General features: G+C 41.5%; 3 protein-coding genes across 4 annotated transcripts in view; 2 read left to right on the top strand and 1 right to left on the bottom strand.

The window, feature by feature from the left end:
- nfatc3a (nuclear factor of activated T cells 3a) overlaps positions 1-833 on the bottom strand; it is a 61,409-nt gene extending 60,576 nt beyond the window's left edge. Inside the window, exon 1 of the mRNA XM_085451659.1 lies at positions 246-833. Coding sequence (XP_085307785.1) covers positions 246-336 — 91 coding nt within the window. The 5' untranslated portion in view covers positions 337-833. The remainder of the gene's footprint in view (positions 1-245) is intronic.
- A 6,890-nt stretch (positions 834-7,723) lies between these two features.
- On the top strand, positions 7,724-9,815 carry ddx28 (DEAD (Asp-Glu-Ala-Asp) box polypeptide 28). The gene has a single exon (XM_085432197.1). The coding sequence runs from the start codon at positions 7,913-7,915 to the stop codon at positions 9,596-9,598; it is 1,686 nt and encodes a 561-aa protein (XP_085288323.1). The 5' UTR covers positions 7,724-7,912; the 3' UTR covers positions 9,599-9,815.
- Positions 9,816-12,151: 2,336 nt separating this feature from the next.
- LOC146718446 (talin-2) overlaps positions 12,152-26,810 on the top strand; it is a 100,340-nt gene continuing 85,681 nt past the window's right edge. Inside the window, exon 1 of one of the 2 annotated variants that reach the window (XM_085451637.1) lies at positions 12,152-12,292. The gene's annotated coding sequence lies outside the window, so the exon portion shown is untranslated. Of the gene's footprint in view, positions 12,293-12,320; positions 12,629-26,810 lie in introns of those variants that run through there. The other variant, XM_085451645.1, reaches the window with a different exon arrangement.

Genomic DNA, 26,810 nt, shown 5'->3' with positions numbered 1-26,810 from the left:
ATGACAAGCTAATGACAGCTGGTGGTGTGTGTACGAGCTTGGTATAGAAAAGGCATGTAATATTTGAAAAGCTCCATTTGAGAGAGAAAAAACATTACAGATTGTATGGTATGAGGCTGCAGCTGAAAGACGGCGGGGTAACTGAAGGTAGCAGTAGATACTGACTAACTTATGTTACACGACAAGTGCCTTAAGTTTACTACTAGTATAAAACATACCACTGGGAACAGTGGAAACCCACTGACCTGCAGGGCCTAACGGTTGTTGCTGCCCTTCCTCTCCGAATATCAGTCTGAAGTCCAGCTCCTCATTCCCGGGGCAGTTTGCAGTAGTCATCGGGTTTGACAGCTCGGGTTTTACCCCGCCACTCGACCGTCGACCGCTGGAGCAATTTACGCTATATCCTAAAGTGTCACAACATTTACCGACTGCCACGGCGGACGCCAAACTTCAACTTTTTGTTCATTGAATTCGCGAGCTTTCTTCCCCCCCACCCCCTCCTTCGTCTGACAAATCCAAAAAAAAAAAATGCAGGTCGCTGGTCTCCTCTTCCTCCCCGGCAGTTAACGAGTGCAATTCTGGCTTCAACTTCAGAGAAAGTCGGCTGCCCCCCTCCGTCTCTACTCGTCTCACTACTTCTCTCTGTCTCCCGACCTTTCGTCAGCGGCAAAGAAGCGCTTCCCCGCGGTTAATGTTCGGTGTGGAACCGATGAACTGTCACAATAAAGTCGCCGTTCATCTACCGTTCTCTCTGTTTCCCTCTCTCTCCTCCTATCTGTTCTTGTATCTCTCCACGGAGGTCCTATCCCAACTTTTACTAACCCCGCGTGACAAGGCAGTTCCAGCGGTGACGTCAGCAGACACAACACAACACAGGGCACGCGCACGCAAGCACACACATACACACATCTCCTTGGCTGCTATAAGCCCATAGCAGCCCAATAAATAGTTATGAAATTACTAACCTGTTTGAAATACCGAAAATATATTGCCATTTTTAATTTATTTTTCTATTTTGTTTACACGTTTATTCATAATTTAACAGTTCTCTTTGCTCTTTGTTTTTGGTGAGATCTACTTATACATGTGCTGCCTTTTAAAAGGTGCTATGTAAAAAAAAATGGGTAGTTGGAGTAAATTAAAGCTCCAGCCCACTCGTTTTATGATCTGTAATGCGTGTGCTTAATTGTTGTTAATTGTTGTCAACATTCATTTTCATGGGAGTCGTTCATCATTATTTTCTTTGCCTTCTAAAACCAAATATACAAGCTGATGCTTGATGATATGCACATAACAGTGGAGAGATTTATCTAAAATTCAAAAATATTTACATTTTCGAACATGCACAAATTTGAAGCGGAATGTACTGTCCCTACTGACCTTGTAACAACTGGGTCTTGCAGCCACTTTGCTCTTTTTAATTGGTCCTTCAGTCTCTTCCAACCGCTACCCATTACATTACATCAATTGCACCTGCCCCCAGCCCTCCCTCTTTGTGTGGTTCTAATCCAAGCCAGGATGGGTAAGTAAGTATAATGACATCCTGCACTTTTTACCTTTAGATCCCTCGAGCCTGTCAGTACTGAAGCCCATTAATTTCTAATCAGCCAATTTAGGCTTGTGAATGGGCTATACAAAGAGGCAGACAACTTGATCGCTGCTTGTGCTGTGATTTTGCCTGTAGATGGTGCTGACTGAATAGCAACTCTAACACAGATTTTTTGTTTGTTTGTTTGTTTGTTTCCGGAAGCTGTTTTATTCTATCCCCTTATCTACAGAGCCAAGAGAAGTGTTTCTCACTGGTATTTCCCAGCCTTTTCGATGGCTCTAACTGTTCATTTGGACACTGCTTTGCTCTTGGTGGGACTTGGTGGATTTTCATACTGTAGCACTGTAATAAGAATGCATCAAAAGAAAAGTGGTTGAAAAGGCAAGCATGGCCACTCAAACAGAAATTATTTAGATAGGTGTTTTGTTAATGTGCATCCAAATGAATGGTTTTGCTTAATGACTTAATGTCTCATTTAGTATTTAAATCACAATGTAATTCTGACTCTTTCTCACTAAAGACGAGGTAAGAGTAGATCTGCGGCTAGAATAAAGCAATAGTAAATCCATCTTTATATGGGCTGCTCCATTACCTTTAACCCTTGTGCTCTAACCCATCAATCTTTTCAGGATAATCTTTATTGGGTAAGTCACACAGAGGTTGGCATACTCTAAAACCTTAACGGGCTGCTGCTTTGATGATATTTCTGGTATTTATATTAGCATTTAGGTATTTCCTGCTTTCACCCTTCTAGAAATATTTGTGCAAACCAGTTATACACAAATCTTTTTCATCTCTTGATAAAATAGGCAACAGTGGGGCATATTCGCATCTGCATTGTCACCCCTCCTACACACACACACACACACACACACACACACACATCTGCAGCTGATCAAGAAATTACTGCAAGTTTTTAATGTTTCACCAAAGGTTTTTGCAACACTGATAAGCATAGATATAAAGCACTTTTTTATTGCATGCATTACTGTTAGGGCACTTTTTATGATCAAGTTGCACTAAAGAGTAAATAAGACAATACATTATTGTTTGTGAGAGAAAAAAATCAAGATGGACATTCCTGAAATCTAAGCAGTTGCAAGGGCAAAAAAGAGTCTTTATATTTTTAAAAAAAACTGCTTCAGCAGCAGAACTTTTTGCTATAATTCGCCCCATCCTTCTGCATATGCAGCAGTCAACACCGTCTTATTTTTCTGACACAGACACACATATACCTATGCAAGAAGCATGTGGGCGTTCAGACAAGCACTCAGTTCTCAAATGCATCTGAAAACATCAATATCACATTTCCTGTGGTCTTTATTTCCAAGCAAAAGCACAAAATTCAACCCTTTTCTTATTATTTGACATTTTATGAAGCGTTGTCTGTAGGCAGGTGTTCTACTTAGTTTTCTACATCTGGAGGATTACAGAGTCCTCCAGAGTTCCAAATATACATTTTAAAATGTTTTTCTAAATCTTTTCACCTATTAATGTCATGCCACTTTTGCAAAGTACTTGTTAAATTATACAAATGCACAGAAAGAGAACAAATACCTGTCTCTCATAGATGCATATTGACTTAAATAAAATTACCGTAAAACTATGCCACATTCTTGTAAGTAAATTGCATTATAGATTACATTATGCATAGAAGTCACCATATGAATCTTAAGGCTTTTTCAAACTTTATCTTATCGCCTTACCACTGAAAAGAGGAACCAAGCATATTTAAAACAAACACCACATATCGTTGTTGCAGCAGTTTGTTTAGAATGATTTTTAGTAGCAGGGTTAAGAAAACAACCTGCCTTAAAAATGTAAATTAAAATTATAGTTGTATCTGACTCAATTACAAATACAACTAGGGCACTGGCTATAAAACAGAATGAGGAAGGAATGAAAAAAAGGCTTTGGCTGAAATTGATCCACGTGTATATTAGTATAATAATATTGTAGTTAGAAATTATAGAATTATTATATTATCATGTTGCAATTATATAACTTGAATGAACTTTCTCCTGTGCAGAAGTCATGTCTCCAGACCCACCCGTCTCTAATTCCGGTTACCTGCATCTCTTATCGTCGCAGATGACCTTTGAAGGGAGAAGATAAAGAAAACAAATTGTGTAGGAGGCTGTAGATGTGGTTTGTGATATTATGTTCTTGTAAAGAAAGTTATGAAGGAAAAAAAAGCAGCATCTGCCCCCACACTGGTCCTGTTTCAGAGGTGTCATTCTTTCAAGGATTGGAGTTTGCACACACTGCAGAAATGCAATGCAGCACCATGGCAGCATGTGCAATGTTCACAAAATGTCAGTGAATATCAAACTGTGTGCAACTCCGTATCTGCATGTCAGCTGATAAGATTTTAAAAGCTCATGATAATGAAAGTAGTAAAAGAGAAATAAGAAACTATCTATGCTGTCAAATGTCTGAATGCAGTTAATTCTGTGTGCAAATTATACCTTTATTTTTTGTGGGGTAGATTTACAGACTAGCAGCAATATTTACCATGCAGAAAAGGTGTCTGTGTGATGCATATAGTTTACAAAACGAACAGTAATGCAGACACATTATGCTTTTGTTTGTATATGTCTATGTGAAAGAAATGGACAGACTTGAAAAACAGTGCAAGCCTTTACTGACATTTCTCCGATTAGGATTTTGGTTGGTGTGAAATCTACCTTGAAGTTGTATACTGCCCTCTTTTGGTCAATCTCTGGAACTGAATGTTGATGTCTAATACTTGAATAATTCAACAAACACGGATTGGTCATAAAGCCTTGTATGAATAGGGGACTCACACTATTTAAAATTTGCCCTGCAGTGTTATGCTTAATTAAATAAATTCACATGAAGTAGTACATAGACTAATACATCGTCAACTCAGCTCTTTCCTACTTTGGGTACAGCACACAGGGATTCCTACTGCCAGAGCATTTGTTTGGCCAATATGTGACAGAGTCTCTAATACTGAAAGAGTGTGTGATGTTCTGAAGCTACACTAAATCAATGAATGAGCTGATTCGTTCAGCACATGCTGAGGGTAGCTGATACACAATCAATGCTAGATCTGACAGCAGCACTGATGCAGACAGCTGATTTTTTTTCACCCCTGATGTATAAATACCTTTGTCCTTTGCATAAAATAATATGCTGTGTGGGAAGATACAAAGTCCCTTATCAAAACACAGTCATAAGAGTATTTCCATTAAACAACTGAAGAGAGGCAGAGTAAAATGGCAGTAAAGCTGCTTGTTCCCCCTGTTTGGACCCTCTCTAGATGCATGCCTATGGAGATTAGGCTCCTTTTTTATAAGCTTGCACACCAGTGTTGAAGCAACAATGAATTATCCCCCTCAAGGAACTGGGCACCAGCAGGATCTACAACAGTCATACCTCTTGTGATGATATTGACAATTAAAATGTTGGAGCAAAAGCCCAACAAGAACACATCTCAGCCACGTTTTAGGTAAAAGGTTAGGCTCTAATGATTTCATTAAATTTGTGTTTAAAATCTTAAAGGAATCAGTAAATTACAACATAATCTTGGCCTCTTTTGGGTTCAGTAACGCAAACCAAAGGTGTTATTAGGTGTGTCTGTTCAACTGTCAACATGGTAGTTGATGACAGATGTTCTGGTCTGAGTACTTCAGAAAAATGCTGATTTACTGTGATTTTTCCCCACACAGCTATCTCTGAAGTTTACAGAGAATGGTGGAAAAAAGAGAAAATATCCAGTGAGTGTCAGTGAAAATGCCTTGTTGATGCCAGAGGAAAATTGCCAGACTGCTTTGAGGTAGGCAATAGTAACCTCCAATAATCAGCTGTTACAATGCAGATATGAAGAAGAACATCTCTGAGCACACAACAGTCTTGTCAAATCCTGATGTAGATGGCCTTCAGCAGCAGAAGACCATACCAAATGCCACACACAGGGAAAACTGGACCATAGAAAATTGGATTTATTGGTTTGATGATGTTGCTAACCATGTCCACTCTTTTATGAGCACAGTGTGCCCATCTAGCAGGATAGGGTTTCTATGTCCCACAGGTCAGATCCTCTCAAACTGGTTGCTTGAACATGACAGTGAGTTCACTGTACTCAGATCTCAGTCCAGTAGAGGACCACTGTGATTTGGTGGAACAGGAGATTCCCATCATGGATATGCAAATGACACTGCAGCAGCTGCATAGAGCTATCATGTCAATAAGAACCAACAGGCCAAAAGTTTCAACCACCTTGTTTAAGCTGTGCCATAAAATTAATTAAAGCCATTCTGAAGGCAAACGCAGGCCCCACCCAGTGGTATCTTATGCATGTGTCATTGTACTGTTCTTTCTGTATGTTCTTGTTCAGCATGTAATTTTTTGTGTTGCATAATTGTAGGATTTTGTTTCTTACCGTGCCTAAGGTTATAAATGGTTTGATGCATGACATCAGTCTTGCTACATACTTGTCCTTCCACAAATAACCCATACCTTTTCTTGTCTTTTTCTTATAATGTAATGGTGGAAAAGTCAGGGGCGATCGTGGCTCAAGAGTTGGGTGTTCATCTTGTAATCGGAAGGTTGCCGGTTCGAGCCCCGGCTCGGACAGTCTCGGTCGTTGTGTCCTTGGGCAAGACACTTCACCTACCGCCTACTGGTGTTGGCCAGAGGGGCCGATGGTGCAATATGGCAGCCTCGCCTCTGTCAGTCTGCCCCAGGGCAGCTGTGGCTACAACTGTAGCTTGCCTTCACCAGTGTATGAATGTGAGAGTGAATGAATAGTGGAATTGTAAAGCGCTTTGAGGGCCCTGAAAAGCGCTATGCAAATGCAATCCATTATTATTATTGGATGTTGTCCAAAATAAAGACAATGTTGGGTAACACCTCCCACCCACTCCATGACATGCTGGTCAGTCACAGGAGCACGTTCAGTGAGAGACTGAGATTACCGAAAAGCACCACTGAACGACACAGGAAATCTTTCCTGCCTGTGGCCATCTCCCTGTACAACGCATCCACTTAACACACTGTTTACTGCTACAACTACACATGTTTCTTTTTCAGCTATTTATTAATAAGTGACTTTATATGTATATATTCTTAGTTAGCGTATTGTCTGTCTTGTTAATGTTTGTTTATAATGGAGCACTGTAACAAAAAAATAATTTCCCCCAGGGATCAATAAAGTATTCTGATTCTGATTATTATAATTAATGTAGTGCTAAGGCTACAACTTCTACAAATGGTATTTGTTGTTTGGTGAAGGGGATTGAGGAGAACTCAAAGTCAAAGTCATGTGGACTGTTATTGACAGTCACTGCTGAGTCAATGACAGTGTGCTTTCTCACCCTAGAGTAATCTATTACAGTTTCTTACATTACCATATACAGCAGGCTGTGCTGAATGCCCAAGCCAGGCAACAGATGAATGAGTTACCATTGTAACAGCCCTATGATGAATACAACTTCAAAGTGGATGCACTAATCAGGTAGAATTCTTTTCTTGGGACCCTCGATTGACTTTGTTTAATAAATGTATTCTTTTATAATGCCAGTGTGTATCTTTAAATATAATCATACCTTTAAAAATTCATTATGTTTTCTTTCCGCTCTTGCCAATTATCTCACCCTTCCTTTTTCTTCTGCATAACCAGTTCTTGGTGATTAAAGGCCAGAGCCTATTCTAGGAAGGATACACGCTAGACAGGCTGTCTGTCACAGGGCTAACACGGAGAAAGAGACAAGCTTATGGCTATCCTGAATTACAAGTTAACCTAACTCACGTGTGTCTTTGAAAGGCTGGATTACCCTGATAGAAGGCGAACGACCATAGGGGGAAACTGCAGACTCCAGACAGAGAGGCCCAGCCATTGTTTTTAAACCCAGCACCTTTTTCCTCTGAGACAACAGTGCAAACCACCACCCCACCGACTGCAAACGTTCACATTACACAAGTAGATATGATAAATATAAAATGTTAAAAAAAAAAAAAATAGTGATGGCATGTTAATATAGGACGTGTAATATTATAATAAATAGTAATAACTCTCTCGTAAGCTACATTTCTGTCTTTTTGGTTAAAATTTAGCTCAAACAATCAAACAACAAAACACACGAGTTGAATCGGGATTCGGCTTTTCTGTACACCTCGTCACGCCACGCCCACTGACATCATCAGCACTCGCCGGGAAAGCATGGCGACATGACTGTCTAGTATATAAATTTCTGCGCCTTTTGGACCTTTATATTGTCTTTTGTGGAATTACAGTGAATTTAATGGGCTTTATTTCCAATTTTTTTATGGTTCAGTTTTGTTGCTTTTTCTCGTCAGCCGACCGTTGGACACTTGCGAGCCGGTTAAGTATTTAAAATGCAGGCTGTGAAGGTCGCCCATCTGGCTTTGGTAGCGTCCAGAGCTCTCGGATCAAGAAGATTGTGTTGCAGTGAGCTTTTTAAAGCGTCGGCTTGGCTTCGATCTCTCGGTCAGAGTCGCTTCTGTCAGACTGGAGCAGAGACCGCGGTCATTCGTGTTCCCCGGTACCTGCAGAGACGCATTGAAAACGTGAAGGAAATTCGAAGCAAAAGCAAGATCAACACCATCAAAGCTGGAAAGCTCCTCATCCAGAGCAAGAACCCAGCTCTGAACCAGTCTGCCGGATACATCCTGGGAAAATTCGAGCAGCCTTCTCTTTGCTCTAAAGGATGGAAACATAACAAATCATTCGGTGACTATTTCAGCATCAACAACGTCAGGGCTGTTGCGCCTTACGTTGCTGAAAACGGGAATGAGGACGCTGAACAGAAACCGCTAGCCACTTTTAATAATCTCCACATCTGCAAGGAGCTGGTGGAGACTTTAGAGACTCTCAGTATTAAACATCCCACCACTGTGCAGCTGCAGACCATCCCCAAAGTCATGAGAGGTCACAATGTACTCTGTGCTGCTGAGACTGGCAGTGGGAAGACGCTGAGTTATCTCCTACCTGTTATTCACAGACTGCAGGCTGATAGGGAGTCTGAAAGTTACTCTGAGAGTGCACACAAGATATGCACTGTGGTTCTTGTGCCTTCAAGAGAGCTGGCAGAGCAAGTGGCAGCTGTGTCCAGGACTCTGTGTGCGCCATTTGGTTTCGTTACAAGGACCATTGGAGGAGGACGAGGTGTGGGACACATCAAGACAGTCTTCAGGAGGGATCATCCGGATATTTTAGTGGCTACGCCAGGTGCTCTGGTCAAGGCCCTGCGGAGGCGTTGTCTGGATTTGAGTGAGCTGGGGTTCTTTGTGGTTGATGAGGCTGACACAATGTTCGACCCCAGCTTTTCTGACATGCTGGAGAACATCCTGCTCCACGTCAACGTTGCTAGTGATCCCAAGGAAACACGTGGCCTGGGTCACAAAGCACAGCTCCTCGTGGTTGGGGCAACCTTCCCAGGCGGTGTGGGCGACGTGCTCAGCAAGGTGACAGATCTTGGAAAAATAGTTATTATTAGGAGCAAGATGCTGCACTTTCTTATGCCCCATGTTAAACAGACATTCCTGAAGGTAAAAGGTGCCGACAAGATCCTAGAGCTCCACCAAGCTCTGAAGCTGCTGCAGCAAGACAGAGGTGGAGGCGCAGTTCTGGTGTTCTGCAACAAGTCTTCCACCGTCAACTGGGTTGGATACTCGCTTGAAGAGATGGGGGTAAAGCATGCACGTCTCCAAGGGGAGATGCCTGCTGCTGTGCGTGCAGGAATCTTCCATTCCTTCCAGAAGGGCAACGTAGACGTGCTGATATGCACGGACATTGCCTCACGTGGCCTGGACACATCCAGAGTGCGCTTGGTGGTCAACTACGACTTCCCAGAATCCCACACGGACTATATCCACCGAGCAGGCAGAGTAGGGAGAGCAGGTGGTGTAGAGGATGGGGAGGTGCTCAGCTTTGTCACCCATCCCTGGGATGTGGAGCTGGTGCAGAAGATTGAGACAGCTGCACGCAGGAGATTGAGCTTGCCAGGCATGGAGTCCGACATACATGAACCAAAGCCCATAATGTTAAATGAAATGGAGTAGATGGTTTTTGTGTGTTTGTGATTTAAATGCAAAACATGGAACAGAATAGATTTTAAGGAATGGTTATTTGAAACTAAACTGCAGTCAGAACCTATAAAGCTCACGTTTAAGAATGATTTGTGTGTGCTTCACATCTAAATGTATTTTTCTGCCATGTACAAAATCTTGTCAACACCTTTATCTTTTGATTAAAGATGTTCTGCTTGTACAGATACAACATTTGTTGGGTATATTTCTGTTAACTGATGCAGTTTGTTTTTTTTCCAAAATGATTTCACCTCAAAGTAAAACCTAATAGCATATTCCTCCTGTGCAGTTGCATTTACTAACATGAAGAAGCATAAAAGATTATTGGCTGTCCAAGTCTGGATTGGAAAGCGTCTAATTTTTGAATCTATGTTCAATCTTTCTTTAGGAGCAGCAACAGTTTTGATAGGTTTGTCACGAATCTTATGTTGCAGACTTAAACCTCCTCAAAACATCTAAAAAACCAAAACTTTTAGTTATTACCTCATAAAAAGTTTTAAAATCTGTAAGAGCATTAAATTGCAGTTAGTGTTGCCCTCGTTTATGTATTGCATGTATTCTGCCACAAGGTGGCGGCATTTGGCTGATATTGGTTTGTAGAGGGTTTAAAGGTGATTACATGTGCAGGGGAAGGATTTATGCATTTCTTTATTTTGCTTTCTGTTCATTGCAATTAACTCGGCACAGTGTAAATAGCATATTATGTGCCCACCTAGTAGTTTGTGTGCTGTGGCTCCCTGCATGTTGTTTTGTGGTATAGATGTAGCTCATCAAACTAAAGCAGTAATCAAAGTGTTACAGCCGAATAGCTCTTATTGTGGTAGGTCTGCAGTACTTGAAAGGATTTCCCCCTCCTCTTTCATGTCTGAGTACTTGTTGAAAGCAAAATGAAAAATTGCAGGCTTTTATTTTGTAATGCTCATTAATGTGCCTGGTGATTTAAGCTGGAGTCGTTGTGGAAGTATTGAGATTACAGGGGCAGACGGACCTCAGCGTGAGGCAGACAGAGTTAACGGCACTGAGGGTATCAAGGGGCTTCCATGAGAATGTTTGGTATTTAGCTGTAGTTGTCCTGCTCCAGCTGGGGTCGACATCTTTGAGCTTTTCCCCCCACGTAGGTTCACATTTCACCCCAGTTTGCCCTGACAACAAGAACCCGATATCCACTTACAACATGTGGAACAACTGCTGCCGATCCCTCAACTTATATTCTTGTTCAATTTTAACCAGAGTGGCCCCTGTAAAGTAAAACACCTAAATACTGTGTAGAGTTTCCTTTATTTGTCTCGCTCCCACATAGTTTGCTGGGTCCCATTTCCCAAATGGCTTAAATCAGTGGTTTAAATCCATCATTTAAATCATGGAGCACATAGAGCTCCATTTGACCACTTTGATTAAGTGGGTTGAACTGGTATAACATAATAACACACATAACTGATTGTTTTTACATTATTTCCCAGTTCTAAAGCCGCTAAGCAGTTCAATTGGTTATTAAAAAGAAACTTACTGGCTCAGCTCCTCACTTTAGTGGCGTGGCAGGCCGTGGGTGATGTGAATGTCAGTAAGAAGGCTGACAAACATTGATGATTCAGAACTGTGGCCTGGATGAAATTAGCAGTTCAGACATCCACTTTCATGACGTTGACTTAATACATAGTTCTTCATTTATTACTATTGTGACATATGTGCAGCTGTCTTCTGGGGCTTTGGGGGAACTTCACTGAGTTTAAGACAATAACTCAGTCAAGGTCAAAGGGACTGTGTGTATATAACCTGAGAGGTGATGGAGACAGTCTAAGATGCATTCTAGAAAATGTGCCAGTCCTATAAGCTCAAGCTCAATTTATTCTATCTGCTGATTTTCAGTTCAGTGTTCAGTCAAAAAAAAGTTGTTGTTTTTTTAGTGTTTCCTGATTTGGAAATTTGGCTCATATTGTGCAGTTTTGTACATCAGTATCAACATCTGCATATTTGTCTGCTGGAGAGAGAAAGTTTCTCTCAGTCACTGGTGTATGAACATGTTTTTGTGACCCTACAAGTGGTTTAGAGATCTTTTGCTGTCCACTATACTGCTTAGTCAGTCAGATATTTCCATTTTTTTCAGTGTGGGAAGAAGCAGTAGCATTAAATATGAGAATTATCAACTAGGTACATTTCCTTCTGTGTTATAAAATCAAAGCTGAATATTTTTTCCCAAGCCCTGGACTTTCAAAATATTTGAGCAGGTGGTGATTTTTGCGTGTCTTTTTTCTTCTTCTTTTCTTTTCTTTTTAGTTTCTGGTTTTAGCACATCAATGCTCGTCTGTTACTAAAAAGAAGAAGAAAAAAACAGGAAGAAAAAGAACAGTGTGAAACTAACACTACATCACCGAACCCGATCCATTTTGTAGTTTAACTGGGTACAGATATGACCAAACGGACTACAAAACGCTTGGGCCATTAATAATGACGCATTTCCCTTTTGCCCCACCGTAGGATTATCCCCCCGTCCCCTCCCCTCCCCATTTACGCACACACATACACACGGTACCTCTGCTGCTCACACACTGTTGGCCACTTGGAAATTTCCCCTCAACGCGCAGGATATTTTAGTGCTGAGGAGCGGGGCTGCCGGGTAATGTGCATCTTCTCAGGGCTGACTTGCCTGAAATGCCCCAGCATTTGAAGGTAGGTTTACACCCCCCCCGTAATCGGTTTAATCTGGTGACCATCTCCCCCCCTGGCAGCAGCAGATCTGCCTGACCTCTCCGACCAAGCTTTTTAATCAAACTGCATGCTGTGTGTGAGCGTGAGAGTCCCAGCCCCTCTCTCTGCTCTGTGACTGCGCTGCATTTTTTTCTGAATGGATCTGCGGTCTTTCAGTCGCCGTGATGCTCATTTGAATTAACGAAACTTGTGGGGGTCTCTAATTGCTGACTTTTGTGGTTGCATCGCGTCGTTTTTTTGCTTTTTCTTTCTTGGGCGACTTGTACAGACCACATGGTTGCAGCAGGGGGTCGCCCGGTGAGTTTGGTTTTCTGTCTCTTATCTTTCCGTTTTCCCTTCTTTTGGCCTTTGAAGCCGCAGGATCGAGCGTGCGGTGAGTGCGGAGTCTAAAGAGTTCACGGAGCGGCTGGTATCCTAACTTGCATTGCACTGGCCGGAGAAAACCAACCTCCGCCATGTTTCCATGTCAGTCAAGCTGCCTCTCGTACGAGCAGGCAATTGTTTCCAACTTTTTAAATCATCGTTTTTCACGCGCTTGCGTCGGAAACGCACGCGTTAAAGGCTGCAACCTGTACGAAGCCAGTTACAATCGCCCAATATCACATGGCTTGCAGGAGGAGGGGAGCACCTATGTTTGAGCTGTAGGCGTTATTGCCACCTTTTATCCGTGGCTGAGTGCACGTGATTGCCATTCTTCTGGCTAACCTGTGATGGAAAATGCGAACCGCGACATCTTGGAGTAATGTATGGCTCCACCACTGCAGCAGGTTGTATGGACTAAATGGTGAGGATGAGTGGCTCAGCTGCCACACCCCTTCATAGAAAGACGAGGCTGGTTATGTTTTTACACTGATCACATGTTGTTGTTATTATTAGTATAGCAGGGAATTTGGTGATGTCTCCAAATGTCTCCTCTTGTTTGGCGTGGGACTGAGCTGGGAGATCACCTGTGTGTGTGTATGCTAAGTTTGTGTGTGAGGAAGGATCAGTGCAGGCCATCGCTGCTAGTATTAGAATGAATGGACCTATCAGCAGCCTGGGAATTTCAGTGAGCCTGGTGTGTAGACTGTGACAGTTCTCATGAGATTGCTGGCCAGGTATGGAGGAAGAGTTGCCTGTAATGCAAAAGTACTCTCCTGAACACCCCCCCCCCCCCCTTCATACGCACACACACCTCCTTTGGATCCCCCCACACCTCCCTTGAATTCCTCCACCCCCAAAAGCTGCCCAGACCTTGGCTTGTCAGAAGAAGACACATGACCTTATTGGCTGCAGGCTTGAGCGTGTGTGTAGTGCCTCGGGAGAATGCTCTCCTGTGACTGTTCTTTTAGGTATGTTGAACATGAGTCTGAGCGTTGAGATCCGGCTGACAGTAGGACAGCGTACCCCGTGGGGAATGCTCGGCAGATATCGGATATGTTTGCCCAGAAATCTATAGTTAATAAAGAGGCTTCAGCAAAAGAGAATGTCATCGCTCCACCTCAAGTTGCCCTTTGTTAAAATCTGTCCTTTCAAAATGGCAGCTCTCGTCTAATGAGCCCAGCTTCTGTTTTCTCGTGCTTATCATTTATTCTTCTGTACATCTCTGAAAATGTCATTCTCCCGAGCCCCCGTACCTAGCTGTTACTATCTGCCGTCGCCGCTGCTTGGTATGCAGCTCTGGCACCGGCGACGACACCGATCATTTATTAAACTGGCCAAACTCACTCTGGCTTCCTTGACATAAAAGCAGCAATCAACAGCGTTTTCATTACATTAGCAACCGTGCTGACCTTTTGGAGAGTGTGTTTATGCATCCATTAGACTGTTAGTAGTTTTTCAAAGCGGAGTCCTGCACAAAAGCCCTTTTTTTTATTTTTCTTTCCTTCTGTTTTTTCCCCCCAGTGTAACTGTTCAGTTATTTGGTGCTGAAGTCAATGGAGATGGAGTGAGAATTGCAGAGATGTTCTTGATAAAGTATTTCAATCTGCATTTCAAAGTATCACACTTTTTTTTTAAAATTTATTTATTTATTTATTTTATTTTAAAGATTTCTCACATTAATAAATGCTGTATGTATAGGTTTAGCAGAAGTTTACAGCTGGAAGATTGCATGGAGTGTGATTATCATTTAGCTTGTCGATATCTGTTGGGGATTTTAACTTTCAATGGAAATGTGCTCCTGGCTTCAAGTCCAATCTGTGGGGTTACTCATCAGCTGCACATGGCTAGTTTATTGATTTTTCTCATTGTTCTGCATGAAATCAGGCCTCTGCTGTCACCTCTGACCACAGAGAGGAAGTAATGAGCAAACTGTAATGACACTTTAATGACACTGATAATGCAGCGGATTAGTTTGCGGTTGCCATGCTCAGTCAGATATTTCTGCTGTGCTCTGTTGGCAGGGGGAAAAGGAACATACAGAAAGTGTTATTTTCATGGTCAGGGTCAGCAGTGTTGTTGTGTACAGCAAGCAAGTTCAAGTTTTCTATTGAGATTTTCTTTGAGAGACTGCAAGAAGGGGAAAAAACACTCTGCTTGTGAACTGTTTACCCTTTAAAAAAGTATTTTATGCAAAAGCTGCAAAGTGAACAGACTATTTGTAATGCAGGTGGAGGGAAAACAGTGAAAGTTGTGCAACGAAAGCTACATTCATCAAACGTAATACAGCTTAGGTTCAAAATTCTGAAGCAGCAGCTATCCCTTGATGCTCGTTCCAGAGTCGCTCTGAGGTAAACCAGCTCTGGTTGCTTTTAATGCTGCACTGACCTCGTGAAGCTCTGTCTCTACTCTTCGTTTGTTTCCCAGGGCAGCTCCCAGCTGGTCACCTGGAATTAATTTTGTTGTTTTTTTGTTTTTTTTAACGTGGCTCTCAGGGCCTGAAACAAATGTTTGGAGCTGGTTGCCAGATTGGTAACTAAGAATCGCTGTTTGGCTGAGAAAGCTGACAAAGATAATTGGTGTAGTTTAAACTGTTTGAGTGACAATGTTCTTGTGTGGGTATGCAATTATAGATGATCATTGTATGAATTACTTGTCAGGGTGAAAAGGGGAGTGATGACCTCAAGCATGCCTAATCACATTTGCAGTTTGACTCATGTCACATTGATGCTGTTGATTTGTTTAACGATGACATTAAAGCTTTTACTCCTGAGCATGCACTGAGCAGGCTTAGTCAGAATAGTCTCATCTACGTTCAGCGTTCGTACTTGGATACACGGCGCCTGCTTGCCCTTGTTTAGGGATGTCTTGTTGGGCTATTTTACATCACCTGTTCCTCTCTTTTGCTACTTTGTTAGTTCAGCCTCTGAACAACTAGACTAGCAGACTTGTTTTATCAGTCGTGAATGGTTGATGGTCTAACTTTCCGTCGCTTAAATCAGGTTTTTGTTTGACTTCAGCATGTCAGTATGTGTGGTGGGTCTCTTTGGTGAAACTAACATTTTGACATTTATCTTTGTCCTTTATGTTCTTCAGCCTCAGTGATGGAAAAAAGCATAGCTGTAACTTTGGATTCAGCTAATGAATCTTTTCAATCCATGGGTGCAAACGTGCTCTTAAATATAATCCTTGAGATTTATTGAAAAAGAGTGTTTTGTTTTTGTTAAGCAAAAGCTATTCAGTGGTTTATACTCCCTACATACCTTTCTTTGAAGCTCTTTGCACTGTTACTGGTGGAGTTCAACATTCCTGCCTTGTATTCTAACAACCTGTGTATGCATAACTGCAGTGTGAGTTTGCATGGCTGCTCTGTAAGCAAATAAATCAGTTCTTCTGCTGTGTTTATGACAAATTAAATACTCGAGGAGCGCTTGCAGCCCACATTAAACCCCACCTGATGCTGCTGTGTAAATCAAAGTGTTAAATCAGATAGGCCTGACCCAGTGACAAGATTTACAACTTTAATGTTTCATGTCAGCTCACAGAGTTCATCTGAAAAGGCTCTGTAGGGCCATTTTCATGGAGGCAAGAGCTTCAACATGGCCGTATGGCTGACCTGCACACAGTAGAGGCAGAAGTGTCTGTTCCATTGTTATATTTCTTGTTCTGCGGTTCTGGATACAACTGCAGAATTCCCTCTATGTATAATAATTATATAATAATTTTCAGTTCAATTTAAATCAGTTTTTTTTTTATGTGCTAAATAACAACAGCCGCCACCTTAAGGCGCTTTATGTTTTAAAATAATGAACCCAAAATAATAAATAAATATAATTTTATTTATATAGCACCTTTCTAGACAGAATCACAAAGTGCTGCACATAAGATAACGAGTCATAAATTTTCTTTTTTTTTTTTTTTTTTGAAAAAAAAGAAAAAAAAGAAAAGACAGAGCTGTAGCAGATCAGAGGTGTAGGCTGGTGCCAGTCCGTGCACAGCTCTGTAAGTCAAGACCAGGATCTTAAAATGGACTCTAAATTCAACAGGAAGCAGTGGAGATGAGATAGCAACGGTGTCACATGTGAATACTTAGAGGATTTTGTCAAAAGCCTAGCTGCAGACGATCCAGAGAACCTTTGCTTAGACACATAAACAGCGAGTTACAATAGTCCAAGCACGAGGAAATAAATGCATGTATAGCAATCTCCAGTTCAGAGCGAGATAAAATCTGGCTTAGCTTAGCCACATTTCTTAAATGATAAAAACAAGACCGAACCAGAGATTTCACATGACCATCCAATGTGAGGCTACGTCCACACGTACCCGGGTATTTTTGAAAACGCAGATTTTTCTATGCGTTTGCACCTTTCGTCCACACGTAAACGGCGTTTTTGGTCACTGAAAACGAAGATTTTTAAAAACTCCGGCCAGGGTGGATGTTTTTGAAAACTCCGTTTTTGTATTTACGTGTGGACGAGGAAAAGGGAGAAAACGCAGCGTCAAAGATGTGCGCCTTTTTTTTTGACGTCACACTGTGCGCCACGTTATTGTTTCGGTGAAATTAATTTCTACAATACTGTTACTTCTACTCTCTGCGGTGTTTAAATGCTTACATATACACACAGTTACTGTCCCTCCACACATACGACTCGGTTCTGCTTCTATGCCCCAGTTTTGTTTACTTTTTCCCACCGAGGCTTCTAGACTTCTGATTGGCCAACATTTCTACACGGTTAGGAATATATCACCACCTGTTGCTTTGGCATGTTCCTAGCAGCGTTTTCCTTCATTTCTGCGTTTACGTGTGGACAGGATTATTTTTTTAAAACGAAAACGGAAAATCTCCGTGGAATGTAAGCGTTTTGGGCCGTATCAATCAGGATGCACAACTCTGTGAAAACGACTGAAAACGCTAGTGTAGACGCGTTTTCACCGTTTTCAAATCTACCCGGGCTAGTGTGGACGTAGCCCGAGAGAGGACCAAGAGCTTTCACTATCTGCGATAAAAATCTGCCAGGAGCACATACGAGGACTTCGGTTTGCCCCTCGTTGAGTTGGAGGAAATTTTCAGCCATCCAACGTTCTAACAACCTGTGTTGGAACCGAGAAAACCTCAACAATCAGACAATCAGCAATTACTTGGCAACAGTGCGAAGGAAAAACTCCTTTTTTAACAGGAATAAACCTCTAGCAGAACCAGGGTCAGGGATGCACATGACCGATCAGGGTGAGAGGAGGAAGGCAGGACAATAGACACTGTGGATGATTAAATGCAGAGTGGTGTATGAACATCACTGTTCAGTGGGAAACCCCCAGTAGCCTAGTCCTGCTGCAGAGTAACCTGGGTAGGATTCAGGGTCACCTGGTCCAGCCCTAACTATATGCTTTAGCAAACAGTAAAGTTTGAAGCCTAATCTTAAAAATATAGAGAGAGTCTGTCTCCATAATCCAAACTAGGAGCCATCCTATAAACCACATGTAAGCCAGCATTCTGAGAGCAAAGTGCTTTGTTGGGGTGATGTGGTACTATGTAGTCTTTAAGATAAGACGGGCCTGACTATTCAAGACCTTGTATGTGAAGAGAAGGAGTTTGATTCTGGATTTAACAGGGAGAGGCAGAAAGATTAAAATACAAAGGGTTCTTTCTTTCAAACTTCAGTTTGTACAATTAAATGTCTCACATGCTGGGAAGAAAAAAAAACTATGAATATTTTGGTGTTCTTTATGCCAGGATCTGACTGGAGACATTTTAATGAGTGTCTGGCCCAGTTCAAATTAACAAAATCAGAGAATTTTACAGTTTGTTGTGCCCAACCTAGGCATGCATGGCCTTAAATGCAAGAGTGAAATCACAAGATTCCCATCAGAGAGGCTCCCTGTGCCTGCCTTCTTCTCATGTGCACTTTTTGGATAGTGTCAGATAGAGAAACGATTGGATAACTTTCGATTATCCTTCATTTATGAGGTAAGAACTGGCAGCAAGTGATTGGCTCATAACATATCGAAGTCTCAGTGCCAGGCTTTTTAATTCTTTAAAATGTCTGTGGGGGAAAAAAAAGAATATTGTATTGCGACATTAAAAAATGAACAGTGTAAAGATTAATGCCCAGATATTAAAGAATACTACCAGTTGAACAAGCAAACAAGTGCACTGATTGTGATGTGTAACTTTAGGATGATGGTTACAGTTGGATGGATGCAGCAGAGGCTGCCTTCTTGGCACATCGTATCTACTTTCTGTTTTTTCCCACCTCCCACTGAGTTCTCGTTTGCCTGCCTCCCACTCACTTCACCATCCCATGTAGATTGCATCACAAATAGAAGCCAGTACCGTGACTGCCCACTGGTAACATGAAGAGCTATTTCTGCACAACTAGCCTTTCCTAATTGATTAGTTTTAAATACTCAGCATGACTCAAGGGCAGGACATGTTCACTGTGTGTGCGCGCCGAGGGGGTGGTGGTTTCTGTTTTGTCTAAAATTAAACATGAAGTATGTTTTAGGAGGAGCAAGCAGTCTGTCTGAGCAACTGTTGCCCTGCAGCAGGCTCCGTATGTGGCTCTGTACATTCTTTGATACGAGGCGGACGACCCTCAGTCTGGTTTAAAAATACAAAATTTTGGTCATGCCTTGCAGTTTGGAGCAGCGGTAGCCAGTATGGTTGTCATAGAGACGAGAGATGGAAACTCATGCTGCTTACTACGACAACAGGGTTTTAAACTGGAACAAATGAGTGCTATTGTGCCCAGAAATACATTTATATTTTGTCCCGAATCATACTTTCTAGCATTAAAGCATCTAATGTGGGCTTTTAACACAGGATATTCTTATTTGGCAACAGAGGAGCTGAGAATTTACTGTCCTGCCAAATTGATTTGTCAAATGTTCCACACCTGAAAGAACAGAGCTTCCAACCTCGACGCAGCAGTTATCTATCTCTGTCAAAACTAGAGATGGTCGATCCTTCAGCTGGAACACAGACGTTCTTATGCTGTCTGACAATCGCTTTCATAAATTCAGGAAATAATACCGTGTTGAATATGATGTAGCGCTCTCAAGGTGAAGTGTGGCGAAGTAATCCTGTTTCAGTTTAATACTTTGAAATGAACACCAGTCATTGCTGAATTCCAGTGCTGTTTTTTTGCTTTAAGTGCTTGTGATGGGGCTGTGTTGCAAGCTTTTGGATTATAATAATGAACTTTGGTTTTAGTGTGCATCTATTATGTTAATGAGCGCGAATGGTTGTTTGTCTCTGTGTGTTAGCCCTGCGACTGGACGGATGGATGTTTTTATCTCTTTATAAACCTATTTATGCTGGCCTCCGCAATAGTCCCAGGTTTCCATGTGGTGCTTCGGGAAAATAACTTGCCTGCCCCAGGGTAGCTGTTCTGCTTGTAATCTAAACTCACTATGATGAAACACATGTCCTTTTAAGCTACATAAACATCTGTAAGACAGATCAGTGTTTCTTGGAACAAATCCAGGTTCTCTTTAAAACATCAGCTTGCAGTTTCAGGGCTTTTGGACAAAGTCAACCATCATCTCAATTTTTGGATGAAAGAGTATCTGCTCCGAAATGTGTTTCAGGTTACAGCTGAGCTCTTCAGCTATTACTGGACTGCATCTCTGGCAGAAATCCATGCTGCCGTAGTTGCCACCTCGAGGCTCATGCCTCTTAGTCACCAGGGCAGAAATGAAACCTAATCAGGTGTGTGGTACTCCTAGTTCACTGCAAACAGTGTAGATTGGCTGTTTTGTACAAAACCACATGTGGCCAGCCACCCTTGTGAACCATGTTAGTATGTAACATGCTGTAATTTTCACATTTCTCTTCAGCAAATCTTACATTGCTTTAGGCAGTAAAATTCAATCTTCATTTACCCTCCTCTTCTCTCTGCTTGGGGGTTGTTTGATTTGGCTGAAGTAACCAGAAAACGTAGTAGTTGCCTAAAGGTTGCAGGATCTTGTCTGTTAAATAGAGAATGTAATAGAGTCAGTCTGCAGTAGAAATTAAACTATGCAGCTATCTCTGTGCTACAGCAGTGGTTTAACTTCATGAATCGACTAATGAATCTTTGAAGTCGGGAGTTGTACATGCGATGATGAATTTCTCAGAACTCTTTCAGATTATAGGGATTCTCTAAATGTTGTCTTTCTTAGTAATTGTTTTCTGATTACACATCTTATGCCTGTTTCTCTTGGATAACTTGCATGTAATTTAAACACTGAAAAACTCCAACTGCTGGTCAGTAAAGGGAATATTGGGCATTTACTAGATTTCACACTAGCAGTCTCGGTCTACTTATCAAAGGTTGTTGTCCTGTCTCTTTTAACCAACCCAAAACTTCAGATGCCGGACCATTGTCCAACAAAAAGAGCAAGAGTTTTGCTGTGGTGTAAGAAGACAACAGCATAAAGAAAGGAAAAATGCACTGCTGTGGTGGTATGCGAGCAGCATCTCCAGAATCCATTGGGAATCTAGCGAATCCACTGCCAGAAAATTAACAGTGGTGGATGAGCACATCATGATTTGATTGCTCTGCCAATGAAAACCTCAGACCCACCCTTCTATTTTAAAGATGAGGACATGTTTCTTCTGTCGCTTTGAAGCCGCCTGGGCAGCTGGGGAATAACGTCACGACGAAGTCATGGACAAATGGTGTTCTCGTTACTCGACATGAATGTTGTTTGTTGACAAATTTCAACATTCGTGTCACTCATCAAATTATTTCTGTCGCTGTGACGTAGCGCTTCGTGAAAAATAATCCTACTCTGGAATTCCCCCTGGAAGCTGTTGTGGAGCAGCTTGGAGCTTTGTTGCACAGGGGTGAGTGTTCATTCTGGGAGTACTGGAAATGTATTCCACCATCACCCGTTAGCTCCTCCCTAGCCCTCCTGCAGCCTGGGGAGGCTATTCTTGGTTTTCCCATAAGAATAAATTCTTGCTCTAAATGCTTTTCATGGGGAGTCACCTCTCTATATAAGGCCGCCCTACTGGCAGAGGGACCGAAATGGCTTCAGTGTTGCAGAGCAGAAAGAGCAAATGGTCTGGACGTGAAAATCATGAACTATGACAGTAAAACTTCACATCATTTACCTTTAACGGATCACATCAGACGTGGCTGTTTTTCTTTAGTGATGGTGAAATCTGTATGTTTGTAGGCTGGGCACCTTTTCCAATGTAACATAATATAACATAAAATGAAACACCATATGTTCATGCAGATTTTCCCATATTAATTACTACATGGTCGCAGGCAGGCCTTAATGCTTTAAAACCATTATAGTTGCTATAAAAGAGAACTTTGAAAATCTTTGATAAAGGGCTTTGATAAAGTGTTGTTAAATGCATTTGTCTTATTTAGCCTAACATGGCTCCTTCACCACTTAGTTTATTACTATCAGTCCAAATAGAAATCAAATTACAAGGCGTTTGACTAGAAAGAACTGGATTATTCCTTTGAGCTTCTGTAGGTCAGTCTGCATTTTCTATAAAGGCTCCAAAACAGCTCCCATCAGTATCAGAGAGCAGAACACATACATTTTTAAACATCAGTTAAACACATGGTTGATTGCTAATGTGCTTTGTCAGCACTGAGTTGACTTTATCCTCTTGTTACCAACATGCCTCTCTTTAGTATGTTTATCCTTTCTTTCTCTTTTGCTTTTTTATCTTTGCAAAGTTTATGTTGTAGTATAGGTTATTTTTAAAATCTGGATGATGGGACGATGAGGCGTCTTGCTGAGGCTTCTCTCTAGCTGAATCCTTTTCTAACCTGGCCACTGCGGCCGGCACGTTGACTCATATTTGTGTCTAGAGTTGGTTGCTGGCCACTTTGGGTCACTGTGGTTTGGTTCTTTGTTTTAACTTCATGTTATTTTGTATACAAACCGAGTCCCAGCTATGTCAAAGGCATTTGCTCATCCTGTATTTTTTGCCACGATTTGCCTTATAGATTTGTTGATGTTAGTATGTTGTGGTAATTATGTTTACTGTCACTTGATATGCCAGTTGGAACCACCATCCTGCACCCTCCTGGTTCACATTAGCCCTAGACCTAACCTCTTCATCTAAAAAAAAAATACTACAATGAATGCTATTTTTATTTTTTAAATGTCTTGTAATATCATAAGTTTTGTGAATCCTTTATCAAGTTTAATTGTGTTGTGAAAATCCGATATTCTGCAAGTCCTTTTTTGTAAAATCTGACTGGAGGCATATTTTGTGTTCGAACATTATACTAATATTCTTTTATAATTTTTTCCCTTCTTTGCTTTCCTCTTGGTATGATGCTTTCCCCCCCCCCAGATACTTTTGCATAGTATGTGTCTCGCTTTGCACCCCTCACAAACTTATCCAACCTGACGCTGCAAAATTCTGCAGATGGATGGCACCAGAAATAGCACTTTAAGTGGCTGTTAATGTATGAGTGTTACACAATCGCACTGTCAGTGCTCCTTTGCCCTTGGCCGAAGCCTTTCTGTCTGGAACAGGCTTGTGCTTCCCACCTCCCTGCAAACCTCTGATGTTGCATGTGGATGTTGTAGACTTTGAAAAGAGCTATATAAGGGAAACCATCCTTTGTTTATTAGTTAAAGGAGAGCACACGGGAGCGCTGCCAGGCCACTCGGAGTAGAAAATGGGGACAGTAAGAAGAAGACAAAACACCACTCAAACAGAGTGTGCTTTGCTATGTGGAGTTGTAAACATTGCCCCCCCCCCCCCCCCCCTCCTTTTTTTTTTTTTTTTTTTTTTGGGCAGTGAAACGATTCAGGCAGCTGGCTTACATTACATGTGGAGCGCTCAGTGTTAATCAAGTGGCTTAAAATAGGATTTTATATGTGCAATGGGTTATGGACAGTGCACACTAATGCAGCTAGCCCCCAAGAATACTGTGGTAACATTAGCTGCCACTGACTGAGTATAGTCTGCTGGCTGCAGACGTCTCTTCTTCTGCTACAGTTTCATTGCATTTTTAAAAGTGTAATCAACAAATAAGATATGTCATATTAACATGTTACAATTTAACTCTAGGCTGCTAAATGTACTACCTGCACATGTTGAAATGTTATTCAGGCAGGAATGTCTGGAGACGCGTTTTTTTTTTCCATTGATCCGAAGTCAAAAGTTGCTGTCGGCTTTGCGTAATCACTGCTACACCTTTAGCTTCTAAGTAACTGTATGTATGTGCACTACATGAATTGCATGTGATTCCACAAGGTCTTGACTTCATCTTGGCATTATTCTTGGTGGAGAATAAATGAAAACCATGAGATTTTATGCTTCATAATCACCGCATGCTTAATTTCAGAGGCCACTGTTTGCAAACAGCGGTATAATCACTCGTGGTCCTGGTTTGAATTTAATTGAGATAATCCAGTGTCAGTATTTTCTGCTTTGCCAATTTAAAATAAGATTGTTCCTAGTAATCTTCTGAGCTTAAAGTTGTTGCGCACTGTCTTTCATATCTACATGTCTGTGGGGAGCTTGTTCTCCAGCTGGCAAAGAGACAAATGCTCCATTGTCAGATTCCTCTATTTAGATGGACTCAGGCATTTTGTCTTTTGGAGTTGGGGTAGAATGCCAGCCTTGTCCTCAGTCGGGTTACTTATCTCCCCAGTGCAGAGCACACCCCCAGGGAAATTACTTGGGAGGCTTCCTTGCCCACTCCTTCAACTCTTTGACAACATGATTGAATGATGTCTCTCTTCAGGGTTTCTGCCAGAAAAAAGTTGTTGGACTCAGCTGAGTCTTGTCTTATTGGGGTTTTTAAGACTCATCATATCAGTGAATGCAGCATGCTTCTGTCTTATGCACTCTGCACACAGAGGCGGTCAGTTAAGGGATATATTATTATAACAAGACATATACATACATATCAGATATAATATCTCTATAGTGTTATACTTCACAATGTTTGAGTCACACTGGCAGCTTTGCACATATAATCTTTCGCATACACAAAGGTTTTCCGCAGTTACTGTAGCACAGTCCACCTGGCATAGACGCAGGCTGCGTGGTACAAACAGAAAAGCAGAACTGCGTAGGCTACGTATCGCTCTACTACTTATTCTGAGATGACTCAGTGTTGCTGATAAGACAGAAAAAGAGAGACCTGGAACCTGCTTCAGCATAAAGAGAAAGTAAGGCCTCAGTCACATAGAGGCACCGTGGCAACCTCTGATTAATAGGGAAATATGTGTATTCCCCAACTGGTTGGGGAGTGGTTCCTCCTCTCCTCAGGTTAATTTGATTGCAATGGTGTTACTGCATAAAAAGCCTCCCTGTGATTGCTTTGGTTGCTAGTAGATTGCGAGTTGCCCATAGTTTGGATGGCTAAACTGAAAACCAGAAATGGAGACAATTTGTCTTCAAAGTAAAGGTTTTGCCAATTTGTCACTGGATAGTCATTTTTCCCTGTCAGCTGGAGGTTGCCAGGGGGTCACTGACCAGTTCTGTGGGCTTCAGTGATTGGGGCATAACATATAACAGCGGCAGTGCACCAAAATAGTGATCCTCATTTACATACACTAGTACTTTATTCAAAAATATAAACTAGATATATATGAGCTGAACAACTGACGCTAAAAGTTGTTTTAAAAACTAACTTTTAAGTTTTATAAGATTTAAATTTAAAGTCATCTTACAGTGATATATTTGGACCACATCAAGTAAAAATACAGAGAGAGGAGTGAGGGGAAAAATTAGAATGGCATGATTTGTTTTTATTTTTTAAAGGTCCTCTTTATTGTAGGGGGTGGGGTGTTGAGTAAGGAAGCACATGGGTTCCCTCTTACTGGAATGATAAAATCTTCTTGATTTCGATCTCTCATACTACAAGCAGCAGTCTGTTCAATAGGCATTTCATAAATCTGCGCTCCGCTAGTCTCCTCAGCTTTATTTTGCTCAAATATTCTTTATTTTCATAAGGTTGGTCAGATAGCAGGTGGAAATTTGTTGCTGGCCGCTGTCAAGGAAAATGTTCATGCAGGGGCTCAGTCTGGATTTTGAACTGGCGACAGGCACTGCTACCATGCTGGGTTTATATGCCAGTTACAAGTGGCAGATGGGATTTTTTTTGATCTGTTTTCCAAGATATCAAGTGCAGCTTGTTCCTTGATTAGAGTTTTGTTAAGTGTGTTGCCAAGCCTTATTTTTAATGCAGCTGTGTGAGCAGGTGAATACTCGCGAGAAACCTGGGACCCTTGCGTACTTTGGACTGCCATGCATTCCAATGATTTTCTTCACCTTGCATGGATTTACTTCAGGCTGTGTTCACCTGAAACAGACATTTTTTTTTCTTTTTATTGGAGGGAATTTCCTTTTTAATACACAGATGGTCACTGAGACGAACAGACTGGTACTACTTGCATTTTTATGGAGAGACAAGAACAAAAATGCACTTTTCTGTCCATTAAAATGGCTGCAATACATATTTCTATATTAACAATAAGAGACTGATAATGAGTCTACAGAGAATTATAAAATGACTGGATTTTTCCTAAGCTACATGTCGTTTTTACCAAAACCACTCCATACTATGCAGCACAAAACAGCAGGAGGAAAGTTAGCAACTACCTTGTGAACAAAGTGGAATACGTAGGAGCTAAAGAGAGATATTTCCCTTAGAAGTTGATCAACACTAATAACAGATCTGTCACAAGCACGGTTTGAATGGCATTGTCACCATGGCTGCTAATTCCTGTACTTGTGGTATGTTGCGCATGCTTTGACTTTTAGTTCCAGGCTCAAAGGAAACTTCAAAAACCCTTCCTTTATGAATAATAGACAAAAAAAGTTAGGTTAAAGAGGCTTTTCTATCCACACCATACAAAGTACAAACATTGGTGGACTTTTCTCATATTTCAATTCTGACGCTGGTCCATTAACATCAGCGAGCATAAAAGACAGTTCGTGTACTTAAGGCAGACAGACCTATCAGAGGATATGAATGAAATTCCCCCACGAGTATAGCCTGAACTTGATTTTTACAAAACATGAGCTGAAGTCAAATTTTTTTGCTTCCAGCTATTTCCACCAGTCCCCTGTGTCCCTTAAAGCCTGATTGAACATTATAAGATTCCAAACACATAGATGGAGCTGGTCAATACAACAGGG

Source organism: Copadichromis virginalis, linkage group LG1 (genome assembly GCF_057382275.1).
Source record: "Copadichromis virginalis isolate Kocher_CV1m ecotype Utaka linkage group LG1, C_Virginalis_male_GT1.1, whole genome shotgun sequence".
Lineage (NCBI taxonomy): Eukaryota > Metazoa > Chordata > Actinopteri > Cichliformes > Cichlidae > Copadichromis > Copadichromis virginalis.
Note: the sequence above shows the minus strand (reverse complement) of the source record. Positions and strands in the feature narration are given on the sequence as shown.